At 34.5% G+C, this 17,313-nt stretch overlaps 4 protein-coding genes across 5 annotated transcripts; 3 read left to right on the top strand and 1 right to left on the bottom strand.

Moving 5' to 3' along the window:
* Positions 1-85: 85 nt before the first annotated feature.
* LOC108780471 (complex III assembly factor LYRM7) lies at positions 86-1,678 on the bottom strand. Of its 2 annotated transcripts, none has more exons than XM_018548192.1 (5): positions 1,548-1,678; positions 674-746; positions 514-584; positions 314-395; positions 86-216 (listed from the first exon to the last, which is right to left on the bottom strand). In XM_018548192.1, the coding sequence occupies exons 1-5, from the start codon at positions 1,581-1,583 to the stop codon at positions 128-130; spliced, it is 351 nt and encodes a 116-aa protein (XP_018403694.1). In that variant the 5' UTR covers positions 1,584-1,678; the 3' UTR covers positions 86-127. The 2 variants fall into 2 exon arrangements, with proteins under 2 accessions (XP_018403694.1, XP_018403695.1); XM_018548193.1 differs by having other exon boundaries at positions 1,420-1,647.
* A 985-nt stretch (positions 1,679-2,663) lies between these two features.
* Sec71 (ADP ribosylation factor guanine nucleotide exchange factor Sec71) lies at positions 2,664-10,892 on the top strand. Its single transcript, XM_018548110.1, has 14 exons — positions 2,664-2,790; positions 2,882-4,224; positions 4,741-5,181; positions 6,002-6,279; positions 6,650-7,024; positions 7,120-7,392; positions 7,465-7,621; positions 7,703-7,998; positions 8,209-8,381; positions 8,874-9,094; positions 9,177-9,380; positions 9,484-9,794; positions 9,858-10,049; positions 10,146-10,892. The coding sequence occupies exons 1-14, from the start codon at positions 2,664-2,666 to the stop codon at positions 10,690-10,692; spliced, it is 4,938 nt and encodes a 1,645-aa protein (XP_018403612.1). The 3' UTR covers positions 10,693-10,892.
* A 2,623-nt stretch (positions 10,893-13,515) lies between these two features.
* WRNexo (WRN RecQ like helicase) lies at positions 13,516-15,910 on the top strand. The gene is made up of 7 exons (XM_018548138.1): positions 13,516-13,754; positions 13,834-13,893; positions 14,367-14,494; positions 14,772-14,996; positions 15,235-15,379; positions 15,482-15,583; positions 15,815-15,910. The coding sequence occupies exons 1-7, from the start codon at positions 13,719-13,721 to the stop codon at positions 15,908-15,910; spliced, it is 792 nt and encodes a 263-aa protein (XP_018403640.1). The 5' UTR covers positions 13,516-13,718.
* A 47-nt stretch (positions 15,911-15,957) lies between these two features.
* On the top strand, positions 15,958-16,683 carry Lipt2 (Lipoyl(octanoyl) transferase 2). The gene has a single exon (XM_018548139.1). The coding sequence runs from the start codon at positions 15,970-15,972 to the stop codon at positions 16,681-16,683; it is 714 nt and encodes a 237-aa protein (XP_018403641.1). The 5' UTR covers positions 15,958-15,969.
* The last annotated feature ends 630 nt before the right edge of the window (positions 16,684-17,313 follow it).

Genomic DNA, 17,313 nt, shown 5'->3' on the forward strand with positions numbered 1-17,313 from the left:
TAGGTGATTTCACTGTAATAATCTATAATTGTAATGTAATATCTATATGTAATGTAAATATCCATAATTAACTTTAATTCTTATTCCTGTTCGATATCGTTCAATATCATATGTGAGTAGCTCAATTTTAGTCTTTACTTTCTTTGCTTAAATTATTATCTTTTTGATCCTTATATGGCACATTATCTACCAAGACATCTGGAGTAAGTCGCAGTGCTGAAATAATAATTTAAATTTGTTTATTTAGATTATTAAAATTATACGATACAATTAATATTTTATTTATCATTTGAAATTAATGATTATTAGATACCTAGTCTTCCAGGTGTTTTTTCAACAGCTTGTATGACAGTTGTTCGTATTTCATGTTCAACTTCCTGAGCAAATTTATTTAACTGAAACAATAATAACGTAACGTTTCTATACAAGTTTTATTTATATAAGTTAAGATATAAAGTCTGCTTACAACATTTTATTGTATATTACATGCACATTTAAAACAAAGGGATATACCTCCTTGATCACTGCCTGGTTAGTGACACTTTTATATTTTTTGTATTCTTTGTTTATCTCATCCCTCACAACTAGAAATGAACAATATAGTAAAATATTACTTATTGAAAATGTAAAATTTATTGTATTAAAGTGTGATTACTGACAAAATGTATATTACCTTGCAATGCGTATTCATCATCATCAAATGTCTTTAATCTTGTTCTATGAAGTTTTTTGAAGACTCGCAAAATCTGAAAAATAATTATAATCTCAAAATTAAACAAATACATAAAGAATATCAAAAAGTGCTGGGAAAATTGCCAATAACAATAAAATGTTATACAAAAACAAAATGAGTATATATGACTGCATATAAGGGTGAGCCATTTTAATCTCCCCACCTGAATTTCTCGAAAACTAAATCCTGTAGACAAAAATGTTTCAAATAAAAATGGAACGGTATCGAAGGGGACACGTTTTAGTCACGTTGTTTTTTTCTAAGTGGAGGAGCTAAAAAGATATGAAGGTCACCTCCACTTTTTTAAATAGAATTATGTAATTTTTTTTAGATAACGTGATTTCTATAATTATTTTGCATATAAAAGTATTAAGGTAGACATACCAAAAAACCAATAGTTTTCGAGATATTTTACACTTCATTTTGATACATATTGACACAAAATGTTAAATAACTCGTAAACTGTTGACTTTTTGATTATCGTACCTTAATACCTTTGTGAACAGAATAATGAGATAAATCAAATGGTGTAAAAAAAACAAATAGTTGCTTTAAAAAAAATATGTATACAAAATGGATAATTTTTTAAATACGCAGGTTCCACGAGGTGGAACAGATGATCCTTTAATTTTGTTGTGTACGATTGTTATGTATAAAATAAGCATTATAATCAAACAATAGTTAACCTCTCGTCGAAGAGATTCGCCCATTTACAAAAATTTTTGCACAATTATTGCCTATTCTAATAACGGTTTAGTAAATATTCACGGTAAAGACCGATAAAGGCGGTAAAGGTTCACAATACCCCGGTCACCTCAAATTTTGATAAAAATAGACTCAATCGATGCATTCACACCAATTTACACTTCTGCGTTTTTCACACCATGGGATGGAACGTAAAAAGCAAAAGTCTTTTTCTCACTCGTTTACAACGGTTAGCGCTCTAGCATGCTATATAGTTTACGTTACGCATACTATAGAATTTCAGAGATTAAAGCGCACTTTTATCAATAAAAACGCGTTCTGAATATGTATTTATGGATGTGGTCGAGTTGCAGCTACGACTGCTTTAAAGCACTTGACTGACCAATCGGAAAAAAGAATTTTATTAACTGGCCAATCAAAAAATGCTTTAAAGATAGAGACCCTCTAATCAGAGTCGCGAAATAACGTTTCCAATTTTGATTGGTGCTGACATTTTTCAGCAAAAATCGGAAATAGTCATGGCGTCAAATTTAAGTCGACCTACATTCACTGCCCATTTTGCTCTTTTTTCAGGATTACGAGAAAAGACTTTCATAATATAACCCTTTTTTGCAGAATTGTTGCAGTCTGGCACAGAACAACCAGTCATTTTAGAAAATATAATTTTATGAAATACAGTATTAATATAAAATAATAATAATGTAATTTCTTTCTGATAACTGTATTTATATTCACATGTATATATGTATTATGTAGAACTCAAACCATGGGTGCACCACTCTACATTATCCTACATAGCTACATAACCTATGCTCAAATTTTAACTCGTCTCCCGATGGTTGTCTGCATTTATCGAATTCTGGTTGAAATCTGCTGATGGGCGATGTTATAAGTCACATAATATTCTCGTATTCTCGAGGAGGCCGCGGTTCGCGGTTCTATTCTTAAAAAGCTATTCAGGAAAATAAATTGATGTCATTCTTCTGTCACTTGGGTGAGTGATTTTGCACTATGTAGTTTTCTTCAGCTTTGTACTACTCGACTCACCGGACGCCTGTATAATGTTTTCAGAATCGCAAAAAAGGGTTGCGTAGTAATAGAAAAGGTGGCAAAAGATGGCCAACAGCCAACCGTGCAACCTAGTCACATATTTTGTCATTTGTTAGCTTGCTCCAATGTTAACTCATTGAGGGATAAGCATTGAACGAGCGTGGGGAGTGGGGTAATGATGCAAAATAATTCCAAGACCAGAGAGATGTTTATCGTTCGAGCTTTAGAAAAGATATTGGCTGATCGAGATGTCAGAAGATCACACCTCTCGCAGCTCAGGAAGTCCTGCGAGTCTGCGCTTGGTAAGGACATACTTCATGCAATATATGCAATTTGTTGTTGTAAGTAGTGTAATTACACTGATTAAATTTGTTTCTTCCTTCTATCTTGTAGAGGATCTCCGTAACGAGATCAAAGATGTACCAGCTGTACAAGGTGAAGAGGTAACCTCGAATGCTCTTCCACAACCAAAAAGTGACTCAAATGTCATTACAGCCGAGAAGTACTTCCTGCCGTTCGAGTTAGCATGTCAAAGCAAGTCACCGCGTATTGTGGTGACAGCACTGGACTGTCTGCAGAAGTTAATAGCATATGGCCATCTCACTGGCAATGTACCTGACTCGACGGAGCCTAACAAGCTGTTGATTGTTCGCATTGTTGAAACAATTTGCGGCTGCTTTACTGGTCCACAAACTGATGAAGGTGTGCAGTTGCAGATTATTAAAGCTCTGCTGACAGTGATGACAAGCCAGCATGTAGAGGTACATGAGGGTACAGTGCTATTGACAATTCGTACTGTTTATAATGTTTATTTGGCATCACGTAATCTGGTGAATCAGACAACAGCACGCGCAACCTTGACTCAGATGATCAATGTGATCTTCGCACGAATGGAGACTCAGGCAGAGGAAGATAACATAAGAATTGATGGAGAGCATCAACAGGAAGTCACTGTCATAGTGAATGGTGAAACTGAAACCGAATTAAGTTCTGAGAATGTTCCTGGTAGTGATTCCATTGATTCCCAAATAATTGTCAGAGGTATCCTTGATGACGTAGTGAAATCCGTGGTACCACTGGAAGAGGAAGTCAGTCTAGAGAATGGCAATCCGGAAGACAATGGTGACGAGGCAGTTACTGAAAATGACAACATGGTAACTGCCAAATTCACTCATGTCCTGCAAAAGGATGCGTTTCTGGTGTTTCGTGCTTTATGCAAGCTCTCTATGAAACCGCTGCCAGACGGCACGCCCGATCCAAAATCGCACGAACTCCGTTCCAAGATCTTGTCGCTTCAGTTGCTTCTGGGAATCCTGCAAAATGCTGGTCCAGTACTGCGTTCCAATGAGATGTTTGTTATTGCCATTAAGCAGTATTTGTGTGTTGCACTATCAAAGAACGGTGTGTCTTCGGTACCAGAAGTGTTTGAATTATCATTGGCATTGTTTTTGGCGCTACTTGCGCGTTTCAAGATGCACTTGAAGATGCAGATTGAGGTATTTTTTAAGGAGATCTTTATGAATATCCTTGAGACTTCCAGCAGCTCCTTTGAGCATAAATGGATGGTTATACATGCACTTACAAGGATCTGTGCAGACGCTCAAAGCGTCGTTGACATCTATGTTAATTACGATTGCGATCTTTCGGCAGCGAATCTCTTTGAGAGGCTTGTCAACGATCTTTCTAAGATCGCTCAGGGTCGTCAGGCTTTAGAGCTAGGTGCATCACCAAATCAGGTGCGTTATAAGCGGTGAAAATGGTGAGATAAATGTATGGGTGTATGCAGTATTTTTTTATAGGGATAGGGTTTTTTAATTTTATTATTACATAAACAATAGTTGTTTGTGTTAATGGATTATTGCTATTTAGGATATTTCAGAACTCAGTCTCTTTTGTTTTTTATTTTGAATGAAAAAAGTATTAGGTTTTGTAAATTATAAATTTCACTTTTTTCCTAAAAAAATAGTAAGCAAAATATTGTTATTAAAATAAAAATATGTAGTTGTGAATAAATCACTCATTAATATCTTAAATATTTTATATAATAATGTTCAAAATTTACTAAGGATCAAAAGTAAAGTTGTATTTCTTTATACAATAATTATAAAAAATGAAAGAATAAGTAACAAATTTTGAAGATTGTTTAAACTTTTCTCTTCCTGGATATGCCCATGAATAAACGTATTATTTAGAACAGAGAATGTTCTTCAACAAAAACCATATACATTTAATATAATATTTTGTCCTTCTAGGAGAAATCTATGCGCATCCGTGGTCTCGAATGCCTTGTATCTATTCTGAAGTGTATGGTGGAGTGGAGTCGGGATCTCTACGTGAATCCCAGTGTACCAGCGGATCAGCAACCGTTGTCAGATTTACCAGATACGGCGCCGGAAATCCCATTGCCACGTTATGGCAGTGCTGGCAGCCTCTCATCGGCCAATTCCAGTTTAACTGGCAACAAGGAAATACCGGATTCGCCGGAGCAGTATGAAGTTCAAAAACAACAGAAGGAAGTATGGGAGACTGGTATCGAGATCTTCAGCCGAAAGCCTGGCAAAGGCGTGCAATATTTACAAGAACAAGGATTACTTGGTACTTCGCAGGAAGACGTAGCCAGGTGGCTGCACTTGGATGAGCGACTCGACAAAACCGCCATTGGGGACTTTTTGGGTGATCATAATCATAATCAAGTAATGAGAAGAAAAATTACAATTTTAATAGACTATTGATTGAATCAATGAGTGCAGAAAGGACAAGTGACATTAATCAAATTTTTTAGTATTGACAAACTGTTTGATTTTAATTAGTGGAAAACTAACAAAATTATTTTTAGAACAATTAATTTAGATATGACATTTAATAATATGTATTTTTGAAATGTTACGAATTTCTAAAATATTTGTCAATGAGAAAGTTTAAATTTTGACTCGTATCCTTTTTGCACTCAATGTTGAACTCATAATATTTCTTCTGCGTTAAAAAACATTTATAGTACGCTATTAACATACTTTATTTATCTCAAATAATGCCTCTTTTTATGTTAAAAAAATATAACATTATCTACACTAAACAATTTTTAAAAACATTAGAATGAAAGCATTGACTATTTAAAAAAATCTTTTCTGGTTGTTTTTCAAATTTAGTAATTAATTCAAAAACCTTATAAAAAACTATATTCTAATGGGATGTAGCTATCTGATTTTCAAAATTTTAAATTATACAATTTTTTAAATCTTGCAAGTCTTGCCCTTGTGCTCTTTTTGCATTCATTGTTCATTTTCAACGTCTACTTTAGCTCTTGAGAACTTGAGAATATCCTGATTGTACTGAAGGCGTAAGATTAATGAATTTAAGATTAATGATTTATGATAAGATTATTGGAAAAAACTTGTTTTTTTTTTCTATATGGGTAGGCCATGATTTGTCAGTTCAGATCATATTATGATTGCGTGATAATTATATTGGTAATTAATTTATACAGTGACTAATTTCGTGTACCATATATTGCAGGTAATGTACCATTATATAGACCAAATGAATTTTGCCGAACGCGATCTAGTAACTGCACTCAGATATTTCCTAGAGGGCTTCCGGCTGCCTGGCGAGGCACAGAAGATCGACCGACTGATGGAAAAGTTTGCTAGTCGCTATTGCGAGTGTAATCCTAATAACGGCCTTTTTACGAGCGCGGATACAGCCTATATTCTTGGCTTCTCAATCATAATGCTGACCACCGATTTGCACTCGCCACAGGTTAAGAATAAAATGACCAAAGAACAATACATTAGGTACGTTCAGCAATTTTTTATGTTGATTATATTGTACTTTACAATTTCAATTGTCAACAGTAAACTTGAAAATTCAAGATTTTATTCTTTATATATATATATGTTGTGAATTAGTTGATGCAGTTAATAAACAAACGTAAGAAATAATAAAAATTTATAATTAGGTCGCTATAAAATTACATCATTTATTTTTAAATAGATTTTTATTAATTTTGTTATTATGTTTTATTATTATTATTATATAATAATTTATGTTTTATGATATTATAAAAAAATGTATAGTGATTGTGCTCTTTATGTATTTTTTTCATACACCTATATCTTTTTAAAATAAACTTGAAGAGTCTTTTCTTATTTTTTCTTTCATCAGGCTTAATCGGCGCAACAGTGACAATGAGGACCTTCCTGAGGAATATTTGTCTAGAATCTACGACGAAATTGCTGGCAATGAGATTAAGATGAAGTCGAATCCTAATAATAGCCGGCTTGCCGGAAAACAGCTGATTTCTAGTGAAAAGAAGCGACGGTTGTTATGGAACATGGAAATGGAAGTGATTTCTACAGCGGCGAAGAATCTGATGGAATCCGTCAGTCATGTTCAGGCACCATTTACTACAGCGAAACATTTGGAACACGTGCGGCCGATGTTCAAAATGGCTTGGACGCCATTCCTCGCGGCCTTCAGTGTTGGACTTCAAGACTGCGACGATCCAGAGATTGCGTCGCTCTGTTTAGACGGTATCAGGTAAGAAGAAATCATAGAATGAAAAAAAAAACAGATTTATACCTATGCTTTATATAGTATATTACCTTTGTATTACCTACTATATGTTATTTTAGATGTGCCATTCGCATCGCCTGTATCTTTCACATGAGCCTTGAACGTGATGCCTATGTACAAGCTTTAGCGAGATTTACTCTGTTGACGGCCAACTCCCCTATTACCGAAATGAAGGCGAAGAACATTGATACTATCAAGACTCTTATCACAGTAGCTCACACCGATGGCAACTACCTGGGTAGTTCATGGCTTGATGTCGTCAAATGCATCTCCCAGCTGGAATTGGCACAGCTGATAGGCACTGGAGTACGGCCACAATTGTTGGGCCCACCGTCAAAACCGCACTTTCCCTCGCCATTGGTGAATTTTGGCAGTCTCGCGCACTCTGCCAACTCGCACCAGAGCAACAATCTCAATCTGAGCTCATTGGATCCTAGCGTGAAGGAGTCCATTGGCGAAACTAGTTCGCAAAGTGTCGTCGTAGCCGTTGATCGTATCTTCACTGGCTCGACGAGACTCGATGGTGACGCTATTGTCGAATTCGTCAAGGCTCTCTGTCAGGTCTTTCTCTTCTAAATTCAATTAATGATTTTTACATGAATATTAAACTGTAATAAATGTATAATAATATATAATTTTCAGGTATCCCTTGAGGAATTAGCACACCCCACGCAACCGCGCATGTTCTCTCTTACGAAGATCGTTGAGATCTCGTACTATAATATGGGTCGTATTAGATTACAGTGGTCTAGAATTTGGCAAGTCCTCGGTGATCATTTTGACAGGGTAGGATGCAGTCCTCGACAGGATATCGCGTTTTTCGCAGTGGATTCTCTGAGACAGCTAGCTACCAAGTTTATCGAAAAGGGCGAATTTGCCAATTTCAGATTTCAAAAAGACTTTCTTAGACCATTTGAGCACATCATGAAAAAGAACAGGTAATTCGATTCTTTTAATTATTTACTTTTGATTAATTTAATTTAATAACAATTGTATTAATGAATATAATCCGACATTTATAATATATGTAAAACATTTTTTATAACATATGATCAATTTATTGGAATATTAAACGTTTATAAAAGTTTTACAATACATTCAAAATTTTAATATATTTCACAGTTATGGTGTAATTTAATGTGATTCAGGTCACCTGTGATTAGAGATATGGTTGTGAGATGCGTAGCGCAGATTGTTCACTCGCAAGCACCAAATATCAGGTCTGGTTGGAAGAATATTTTTAGCGTTTTTCACCATGCGGCTAGCGATCGTGATGAATCTGTGGTTGAGTTAGCCTTTTCCATGACTGGCAAGATTATTAGTGAGTTACATTTTTGTGTTTACTTTAAGAGATAGTCACTGTATTTTGGTATCATTTTTCTCTATAGTCATAATTTATAATAAATTGATATATTTTAAACAGATAATGTGTGTATGTGTGTGTGTTAATTCTATAATCATTTTACAGGTTGAGTAAAAACTCCCGGACCGGTGAAATATTTCGAAAACAAAGCGTTTTTTGGGAAAAATGATTCAGACAAAAGTTGTAGGGTTTAAATATATCTATTTACTGATCACATTTGTTTGATCTGACGGCTAGTGTCGTCAAAATTGAATCATATCAATGTTTCTAAATAGGATACCCTATTTTTAATTCCAGAATCTAATAACTAGTGTCAAGAGTCTTTTCGAAACACTACAATAGATCTTTTTAAACCCTATAACTTTTGTCTGAAACACTTTACCCAAAAATGTTTTTCGAGATTCTTCACCGACTTTTTATTTACTCTGCATAATTTGAATGTTTTCTCAGACGAGTTATATGCAGAGGACTTCAGTATCATGGTGGACTCTTTCCAAGACGCCGTCAAATGTTTGAGCGAATTTGCATGCAACGCTTTTTTTCCGGATACTAGCATGGAGGCAATTCGGCTAATACGTTCCTGTGCTTCTTATATTGATGCGAATCCCAATTTGTTTGCCGAGGGTATGATGGATGACAGCGGAATGGTCTCCGAGGAAGATCGAGCTTGGGTATTGTCATCTTAGTTAGTTCATTTATTAGCATTTGAATTGTTTGACGTATTGTCATTTTCTTACTTTTTTTTTCTTTTAGGTGAGAGGGTGGTTTCCACTGCTATTTGAATTATCCTGCGTTGTGAGTAGATGTAAGTTGGATGTCAGGACACGCGCGCTGACAGTACTGTTTGATGTCGTCAAAACTCACGGATCATCCTTCAAGCCTCATTGGTGGAAGGACCTGTTCCAGGTTCTTTTTAGGATTTTTGATAATATGAAGCTACCCGAGCAGCATACCGAAGTTTGTATAATTTCTAAATTAAAAAAGGGGAAAATAAATGCATTTTTTCTGCGAGAGATTATTTGAACATCTAAATATTTAAATAATCTATTAAATGTTGCAGAAAGCTGAGTGGATGACAACAACGTGCAATCACGCACTGTATGCCATTGTGGATGTGTTCTCACAGTTTTACGATATCTTGGGCCCTTTGTTGCTAGAACAACTTTATTTCCAGCTTCTCTGGTGCGTTCAGCAAGATAACGAACAGTTGGCACGATCAGGCACCAACTGTTTGGAGAATCTGGTTATTAGTAACGGCATCAAATTTGACGAGCAGACTTGGCAGAAAACTTGTCAATGTGTCCTAGACATTTTCGAAAGCACTCTACCATCGGCGTTACTCACATGGAAACCACATCCACCAAACAAGGAGTCGGACCTCGATGTGATTACTGGCGAATCCGATGGTTTTCATGTTGGTATCTTGAAAAGGAGCAACAGTGCACAAAGCTTGAACATTGAGGTCTTACCGAAGGCAAAGCTTTTCTCTGCGTTGCAAATTAAGTGTGTGGTCCAGCTTGAGTTAATACAAACTATCGACAACATTGTTTTTTATCCGGCGACATCGCGCAAGGAGGATCAGGAGAATCTAGCGCTCGCGCAAGCCGACATGCTGAACGGCAAATCGTCAGAGCTTGTAAAGTGAGTGTCCTATCACTGTGTGCGTTCACTTTTTAAAATTGTACAAATATACAATTTATACTCAATGAAAATTGCTTTTAGGGCCAGCGCTGATCAACAGAAGGAGGAGCAAGGCATGTACTGTGCTCTGACAACCAATCACCTCCTTCAGTTAGTAGAATGCCTTCTACGGTCGCATCGCTTCGCCAAGAGTTTCAATTCGGATCATGAGCAGCGCAACGTGTTGTGGAAGGCCAGTTTTCGTGGCAACATGAAACCAAATCTGCTGAAGCAAGAGACGCAATCGCTTGCTTGCGCATTGCGTATTCTCTTTAAGATGTATAGCGATGAGGCACATCGCACGGATTGGTCCAAGATCGAGGCGCGACTGGTTGAAGTGGCGTGTGAGGCCCTCGAATATTTTCTAGCGCTTGCCAACGAGGCTCATCGCGATGCCTGGACTCCGATTTTACTGTTGCTGCTCACTCGAATCATCAAGATGAGCGATCATCGCTTCGCAATTCACGCCTCCACCTGTTATCCCTGCCTCTGCGAGGTCATGTGTTTTGATCTCAAACCTGAGCTCAGATCGATACTGCGCAGATTCTTCCTCAGGATCGGGCCAGTTTTCAGAATTACACAGCAGTAATGATGGATTACCGGACAGGTATTCAGGATCGTCTCGAACAGGATCGACTGATTGGCCGCAACATTACTCGCAAAAGAGACGATATTGCATACCCATCTCTACAGCAACAGGATTGTAATTAAATGTAAAGCGCGGTTAGATACTTTAACTCGTGTTGAATTATTTATGTACGATTCAACGACTTCCACATAAATTTATATACCGCATTGAACTTTCTTAGCATGTCTCTTTTATATAGCATTGCACATAACGCTAAATGTGACTCGGATTTAATCATGTCTATCTAATGTATATATTCGTAATATATTAATTGCATCAAATTGAGCACATAATGATTATGGCGTTATTAATCAATATAAATTTGTAATATAATTGAATGTTTTGTTCATTATATATTTTATTTATATTAATAAATCATTAGTAAGTAATGTTTATATTCTCACATCCCACATTTAGCGATAAATATGCAATGAGAATGCACATCGTTATACACGCCTTCACAAAACGGTTGTCGCAAAAATCGTTGGATCGTATATGAACGATTTAACATCGCACGTATACTTGCGTTTATGTAATATAACTGGAGTATATATATATATATTATGAAAAATGATGAGGAAGATTAGGAATAGGCAACATGTATCTTCATTCAATCAAAAGTCGTTCATAAAATTTAGGATTTTGGTGCGATAATTTTTACAGAATTTATTATTTCACGCGCTTTTAATTCATTAAACCCAGATGACTTCTATTTTAAATCCTTATGAGCTCTAATTTAAATGTTTAGACAGCAATTAGCATTTGGAGATGAAAAGAGTTGCTCTTTGCACAATTTATCAGTGATGGTGTATCACATTCTTTCGGATGTTCGATATCCGATGGGGTATTTAGTAGGATAATTATTTGATCGGATATCGGATATCTTTCCGGTTGGATATCTGAAACAAGGTTTCCAAAAAAAGGAAAACAAAAGAGCGATATATAATAATTTTCTTTATTTTTTCAACATGAAAAAGAGAAAAGATGAACTGTGCAAGGAGTTGAGCTGAAAAGAATGCTGCATTAATGAATAAAATGCTGCAATTAATGACGCAAATTTCCAATATAAAATTTTAGTCGGATATATTATCAGATACTAATGATATCCAGCTATCAGTCCCAATAGTAAAAAATGTACCAGATAATACCGGATATTCGAAGAATCCCTAATAATTATATCGATTTATTTCATTAAAAAGATAAATAGATCATTTATTAAATATTTATCCATAAAAAAGGGATTACTTCTTTTACCTTATCTTTTAATCTTTGTATCTTTTGTCTAGACTTCCCACAGTTCATTGTAAATTAGACTTTCGGAAAGAACAATTCTTTTTTGACTCCTAAATACCATTTGCTATTTCAAAATTTAGATTAGGACTTGAGTTACAAGATTTTAAAACAGAAAAATGTTGGGCTACATTAAAATTTAATGAATTAATACTGCTTTGAAGAAAAAAGAAATCACTAAGTATACATTCAATACTGAAGAGGAAGTCTGATTTGAAGATCTGACAATTAATCAAGAAAATATCAGATACCACTATAGTTTCGTTGGCTGCTAATTAATTTAGTTTTTATTAAATTATTTTATTTAAATATACAATAAAGGTTAAGAAAGAAAGAGAGAAAGAAAAATGCCATTGTCAATGCGTAAGAGATCTCTAAGACACTTGGAAAAACGTTATCATCAACATTAGAATCTTTACACATGTATATTTGTGTGTCAGAGCAAAATAATATAACGCTTAAGTATAAATATATATACACACATACATATACATATATGTATATACATATATCAATATACATGTATGTATACGTATAAAGTAATTTTATGTGATTCTCTGACGTGGTTCGAGATCTTATTTAAATAAATTCGATGCAAAAATGAACGACTTATATATTCTACGCAAATATTTTTCACCTTCTTCTCTTTCCCTTTCTTTTCTATTCCCTTTCTATATTTGTTTATATATATAGTTGCTTTATATTACTATTTAAAATAAAATAAGCAGGAACAATCAAATTATATCAAGCTTATATACTGCAGAAAAAAGATTGAAAATTACGAATTCAATCAGTAAGATAATATTAATTTTAATCCATTTCATTTTAATTGTGGTTGATTTTAATCTTCAATATAAGTATTTAAATTTAATGCCAATGTGAATCAACACTAGTTCGTGTAAATTATAAGTAACTTTATTAAAAATCATACAATAATAAACGTTTCGACCTAGGTCCTCATCAGTATAAGTTTGATCAAAAAATATCAAAATTTGAAAAATTATCTAAATCATGAAAACACGATATGTACATGTTGAGTAAAAATTTTTGGTTCTTGAATAATAATGGTAGATTTTCACACTTTTAGAATAAAATTTCACTCCAGAGAAGATGAAATTTCACTTTTAAAAAAGGCGATTAAATTAATCGACGGTTAACTCGCAGAAGTGCCAATAACAGTTTGATATATCAAAACGCCTCCTCTCTCTTCCTCTTCCGAGGTAAACTGTGTTCTCACTTTGGTAATCGGGCGTAACATTAATTAATATTATTTTTTCTCATATTTTTTTAATAATAAAAAATATTTTCATAGACAAAATTGTTGAAATGTTTTTCTTCCGATATAAGATTTTTAATGAAATATTGTTACTAAATAGTGATTTTTTTTCTCTTTGTCTCGGGTGCTAAAGTATATCTCTATCTTTTTCTCTTATTCCACCATCTCTTCTTCTCTTTCGTTCTATTCGCTTGACAACCTGTTGGGAGTACCAGCTGTTCATCAGGTGAAAATTGGCGGGAAACCGGCAAGTAGAATTCAATGGTCGGAACAGCATTATGGCATCATTGATGCCTGGCGGCAAGACGAAGCTCGCGTTTACGTGCGTTTACGACGAATTTTGATCATCAAGGCTGATTCTTCGGATCTCGAATTACAGCGGGCGCAGTGTCGACCACTACCCACCTTCTCCACCATCGCAATGATGACACATATCGCCAGTTCTGTCAAGAAAGAGGTTAGTTACGCGAACATGGTCAGATTCACTTTCTTGCTTCTTCGTGTTTCGTAATCCTGATCACGGTCTCTGATTGTAGGTATCCGCAGAATCTGTTGGATTGCGTCGCTCACCCAGGAATTTGCCGCAGCATATAAAAGTGTGTACGACAATTGAATAGTTGGTGATAGGCTATTGGTAACAGGGTACACAGTCTCACACCAAATGATGAAGCATTTTTTTATTTTCAAACTTGAACTTGAATCAAATACATTAACTGGAAATAGTCTGGTCTGTGCTCCAGAGATTTCTGTTTTGAATAGAGGAGTTTACAAATTTTATTTAAAGGGCAAAATTTTATATTTTAGACTATGCTAGATAATTATAAATTTTTAAATAACGAGAAAAAGTTTTGCATTTCCAAACTTCTTAATTAAAAAATTTAAAATATAATAATAATAATGTGCCCAGGCCATTTTGTTTTATTTGAGATAGTTCCAGTTATATATATTTTTAATTCTAAAAACTATTTAATATTGATATTCATCTAATATATAATATTCCATTTTTCTCTAAAAGATAAAAATTTCTCTAAAAAATATAAATAATTATTGATTTATTAATTCTGTACAGGAAAAGTTGGAACAACCAGAACCTGAAAGAGAGCCCGACATAAAAACTTTGCCTTCAATTGTCTTCAAGGGGTGTATTCAATACACTAATGACTTCTTTAACTGTGCTCAGATCTGTGACAATCTTATGTGAGTGTAGAAGACATAGAATATTTCTCAAAATTCAAAGAAATAGAAAAAGAATCTATAAAGAAGAGATAGACCATTATTTCATTTGTACATTTTTGTCATACAAATTCAAGTCTGTTGATTGGCTATAGGCTAGAGAGATCTGAGGAATCACATTTGTCACGTTTTTTTTTTACAACAAAAACGTATAAATAGAAATAATCCTAAAGCCTGAGAATAGAAATAAAAGAAATTTGAGATAATTTTTTTAATTATATATTTCTTATTTTTCTTCTAGACAAGAAGTAAAGCTCAGTGAGAAGGAGATTGTGCCGATAGGTTTTGATCTGGAGTGGCCATTCAACTTTCAAACTGGCAGTGGAAAAACGGCACTGGTGCAGATTTGCTTGGAGGACAGTGTGTGTTATCTCTTGCATGTGTATTCGTTGAAGAAACTCCCAGCAGCATTCGTTCAACTCCTGTGTCACTCGAAAGTCAGACTCGTTGGTGTCAATATTAAAAAGTCAGTAATTACTAAATAATCTAATTTCTAATAATTTTTTTTAGAGAATAGTATTGTTTAAGAGATAAATTAAAAGAAAAATTTTCAGAGACATCCTATTTATTATTTTTTCAACATATTAAGAGTTAAAATAATTTATTTATAGATGAAAAATACATGTACTATGAATATTCATTTGGCGTTATCCTTTCGCTTCTCCTGTAAAAATATCAATAATCGCATGTTTAATATTTTGTAGCGACGTGTGGAAGTTAGGGAGGGATTTCAAAGAGTTTCCTGCTCAAAAAGTGGTAGAGAATAATTGTCTGGACTGCGGGACTTACGCTAATCGTGTCTTGAAGCGCTCTTGCCGTTGGAGTTTGGAAAAATTGACTGCTTATTTGGTATTACATCTTTCTTTATGTTATTCTTACTCTACTAGAGGTTCTCTAATTCTTACGGTTGACAATAATATTAAAATTGAAACAACATCTTTATGCGTTTAGTTGAAGAAGAAAATCAGCAAACTTTCCGAGGTGCGAATGAGCAAATGGCATATACAACCCCTCACCGACGCTCAGAAAAGTTACGCAGCCACAGATGCTTATGTAGGTGCAATTATATTGTATGAAGCATAACATTAAATAAAAAATAACATTAATTTAAAATTGTTAAATATTCAAGTAGAGAAAGCTAATTATAATCACTATAAAATGAAAAAATGTCAAGGTCATAATTTATAATTTTAAAATGATGAAAGGATACTAAATAAATATAATAATTATAAAAGACTGGTAATATTTTCATCGTTTAAAATAATAAACTTTCACACATTGCAGGTATCCCTTCTGCTTTACACAACACTTGATGCAAAGGCCATTACTATAGAAAAGGAAAACCAAAACGATGAGAATTCGGTAAATTTTTCAATTTAACAAAATTCTTGCTTTTTGGTCTTAAATACAGTCAATTTCATGTTATATTGAGCATCAGAATGCATTCACGAGTAGTAAAAGTCTTACCAGCCGGTCGTTTATCGTACGGAATCGGTTTACAATTACAAAAGATTTTATCAGATCATCATCACAAACATTTGAATGCAATAGCAAATACGCTATTGCTTTTGGAGCATGAGCCAGTGTATACCGTAGGAATACGGAGTAAAGGATATACAGTGGAAGACGAGAAGAAGTTGAGGAGCCTCGGTGCAGAATTCTGGAGGACAAACCGCGGCGGGCTAATCACCTTCCATGGACCTGGTCAGCTGGTGGCTTATCCAGTGCTCAACCTCAAGCAATTTCACACCAGTATCAAGTGGTACGTGCATGAAGTCGAACGTACGGTGATCCGCGTGTGCGCAGAGCTTGGTATCAAAGCTGAGACCTCGCCGGACACAGGAGTCTGGGTCGGTGATCGCAAGATTTGCGCTATAGGTATTCACGGCAGCCGTTATATTACCACTCATGGTCTCGCGCTCAACTGCAATACTAATCTTAAGTGGTTCGATCACATTGTTCCCTGTGGCATCGAAAGCAAAAGTGTGACTAGCGTCTCTAAGGAGCTGGACATGAATGTTACGGTCGCTGATGTACTACCGATTTTTAGAAACGCTTTCAGTGATCAGTTCGAGTGTGAGCTGATAGAGTATCCGCTCGGCGAAGCTTCGCAGCTACTACGAGATGCACGTCGTAGCGTTTTAAAAGTTTGATAGTTTTGAATTTTAAAAAACAAAGTAACTTATGTATTTGAATAAAGTTTTCATGCGTAAATCGTTCTTGACTCGATCAGAATAGTCTAATGAAAATTCTGGTATTACAGAACTTTGGAATTCAAAATATATCATTTTTGAAATTTTAACAAAATATAAATATAGTCCATAAAATATTACCACAAAAATTATTTATATCAATTTAAAAGCATCTTACATAAAAATAATAGTCTTGTGTATGTTAAATTGTACAGTAGTTTCATATGCGATTTAATTTAAAATCATTTAATAATCGGCTTTTTATTCAACGATTTTTTTTATGACAACCACTGTTCTTGAACAACTCTGTGTGACATAAACAACGAAATTATAATAATTGTGTTATCAGAATTTTAATTTAATATGTAAATATAAATCAAATATTAACATAGAATTTATATATATAGGCAGGTACCGAAGTATTGATGACGCAAGTCGAATGCATAAATTTTATGTTAAGTGTAAACCATTGTATCCTTAAATATTTTAATTATATACTGTCGATACAGCTATTTGACTGTGATCGTTTAAATTGAATGTATTCTAGGATGCGTTCCACTTAACACCCACAATACTCGCAAAATCATTTTA

The sequence above is a fragment of the Cyphomyrmex costatus genome, unplaced genomic scaffold, assembly GCF_001594065.2.
Source record: "Cyphomyrmex costatus isolate MS0001 unplaced genomic scaffold, Ccosl1.0 scaffold70, whole genome shotgun sequence".
Taxonomy (NCBI): Eukaryota; Metazoa; Arthropoda; class Insecta; order Hymenoptera; family Formicidae; genus Cyphomyrmex; species Cyphomyrmex costatus.

Excerpts from the sequence above, each read along its gene's own strand:
- Lipt2 (XM_018548139.1), top strand. The coding sequence starts at position 15,970 with ATGCATTCACGAGTAGTAAAAGTCTTACCAGCCGGTCGTTTATCGTAC.
- Sec71 (XM_018548110.1), top strand. The coding sequence starts at position 2,664 with ATGATGCAAAATAATTCCAAGACCAGAGAGATGTTTATCGTTCGAGCT. Across the intron at positions 7,622-7,702 it reads TCGTCAAGGCTCTCTGTCAG|GTATCCCTTGAGGAATTAGC; the intron begins GTCTTTCTCTTC and ends TATAATTTTCAG. Across the intron at positions 10,050-10,145 it reads GACATGCTGAACGGCAAATC|GGCCAGCGCTGATCAACAGA; the intron begins GTCAGAGCTTGT and ends AATTGCTTTTAG.
- LOC108780471 (XM_018548192.1), bottom strand. The coding sequence starts at position 1,583 with ATGCATCGATTGAGTCTATTTTTATCAAAATTTGAG. Across the intron at positions 585-673 it reads TGATGAATACGCATTGCAAG|TTGTGAGGGATGAGATAAAC; the intron begins GTAATATACATT and ends GTTCATTTCTAG. Across the intron at positions 396-513 it reads ACCAGGCAGTGATCAAGGAG|TTAAATAAATTTGCTCAGGA; the intron begins GTATATCCCTTT and ends TTATTGTTTCAG.
- WRNexo (XM_018548138.1), top strand. The coding sequence starts at position 13,719 with ATGATGACACATATCGCCAGTTCTGTCAAGAAAGAG. Across the intron at positions 13,894-14,366 it reads ATTTGCCGCAGCATATAAAA|GAAAAGTTGGAACAACCAGA; the intron begins GTGTGTACGACA and ends AATTCTGTACAG. Across the intron at positions 15,380-15,481 it reads AAAAATTGACTGCTTATTTG|TTGAAGAAGAAAATCAGCAA; the intron begins GTATTACATCTT and ends TTATGCGTTTAG.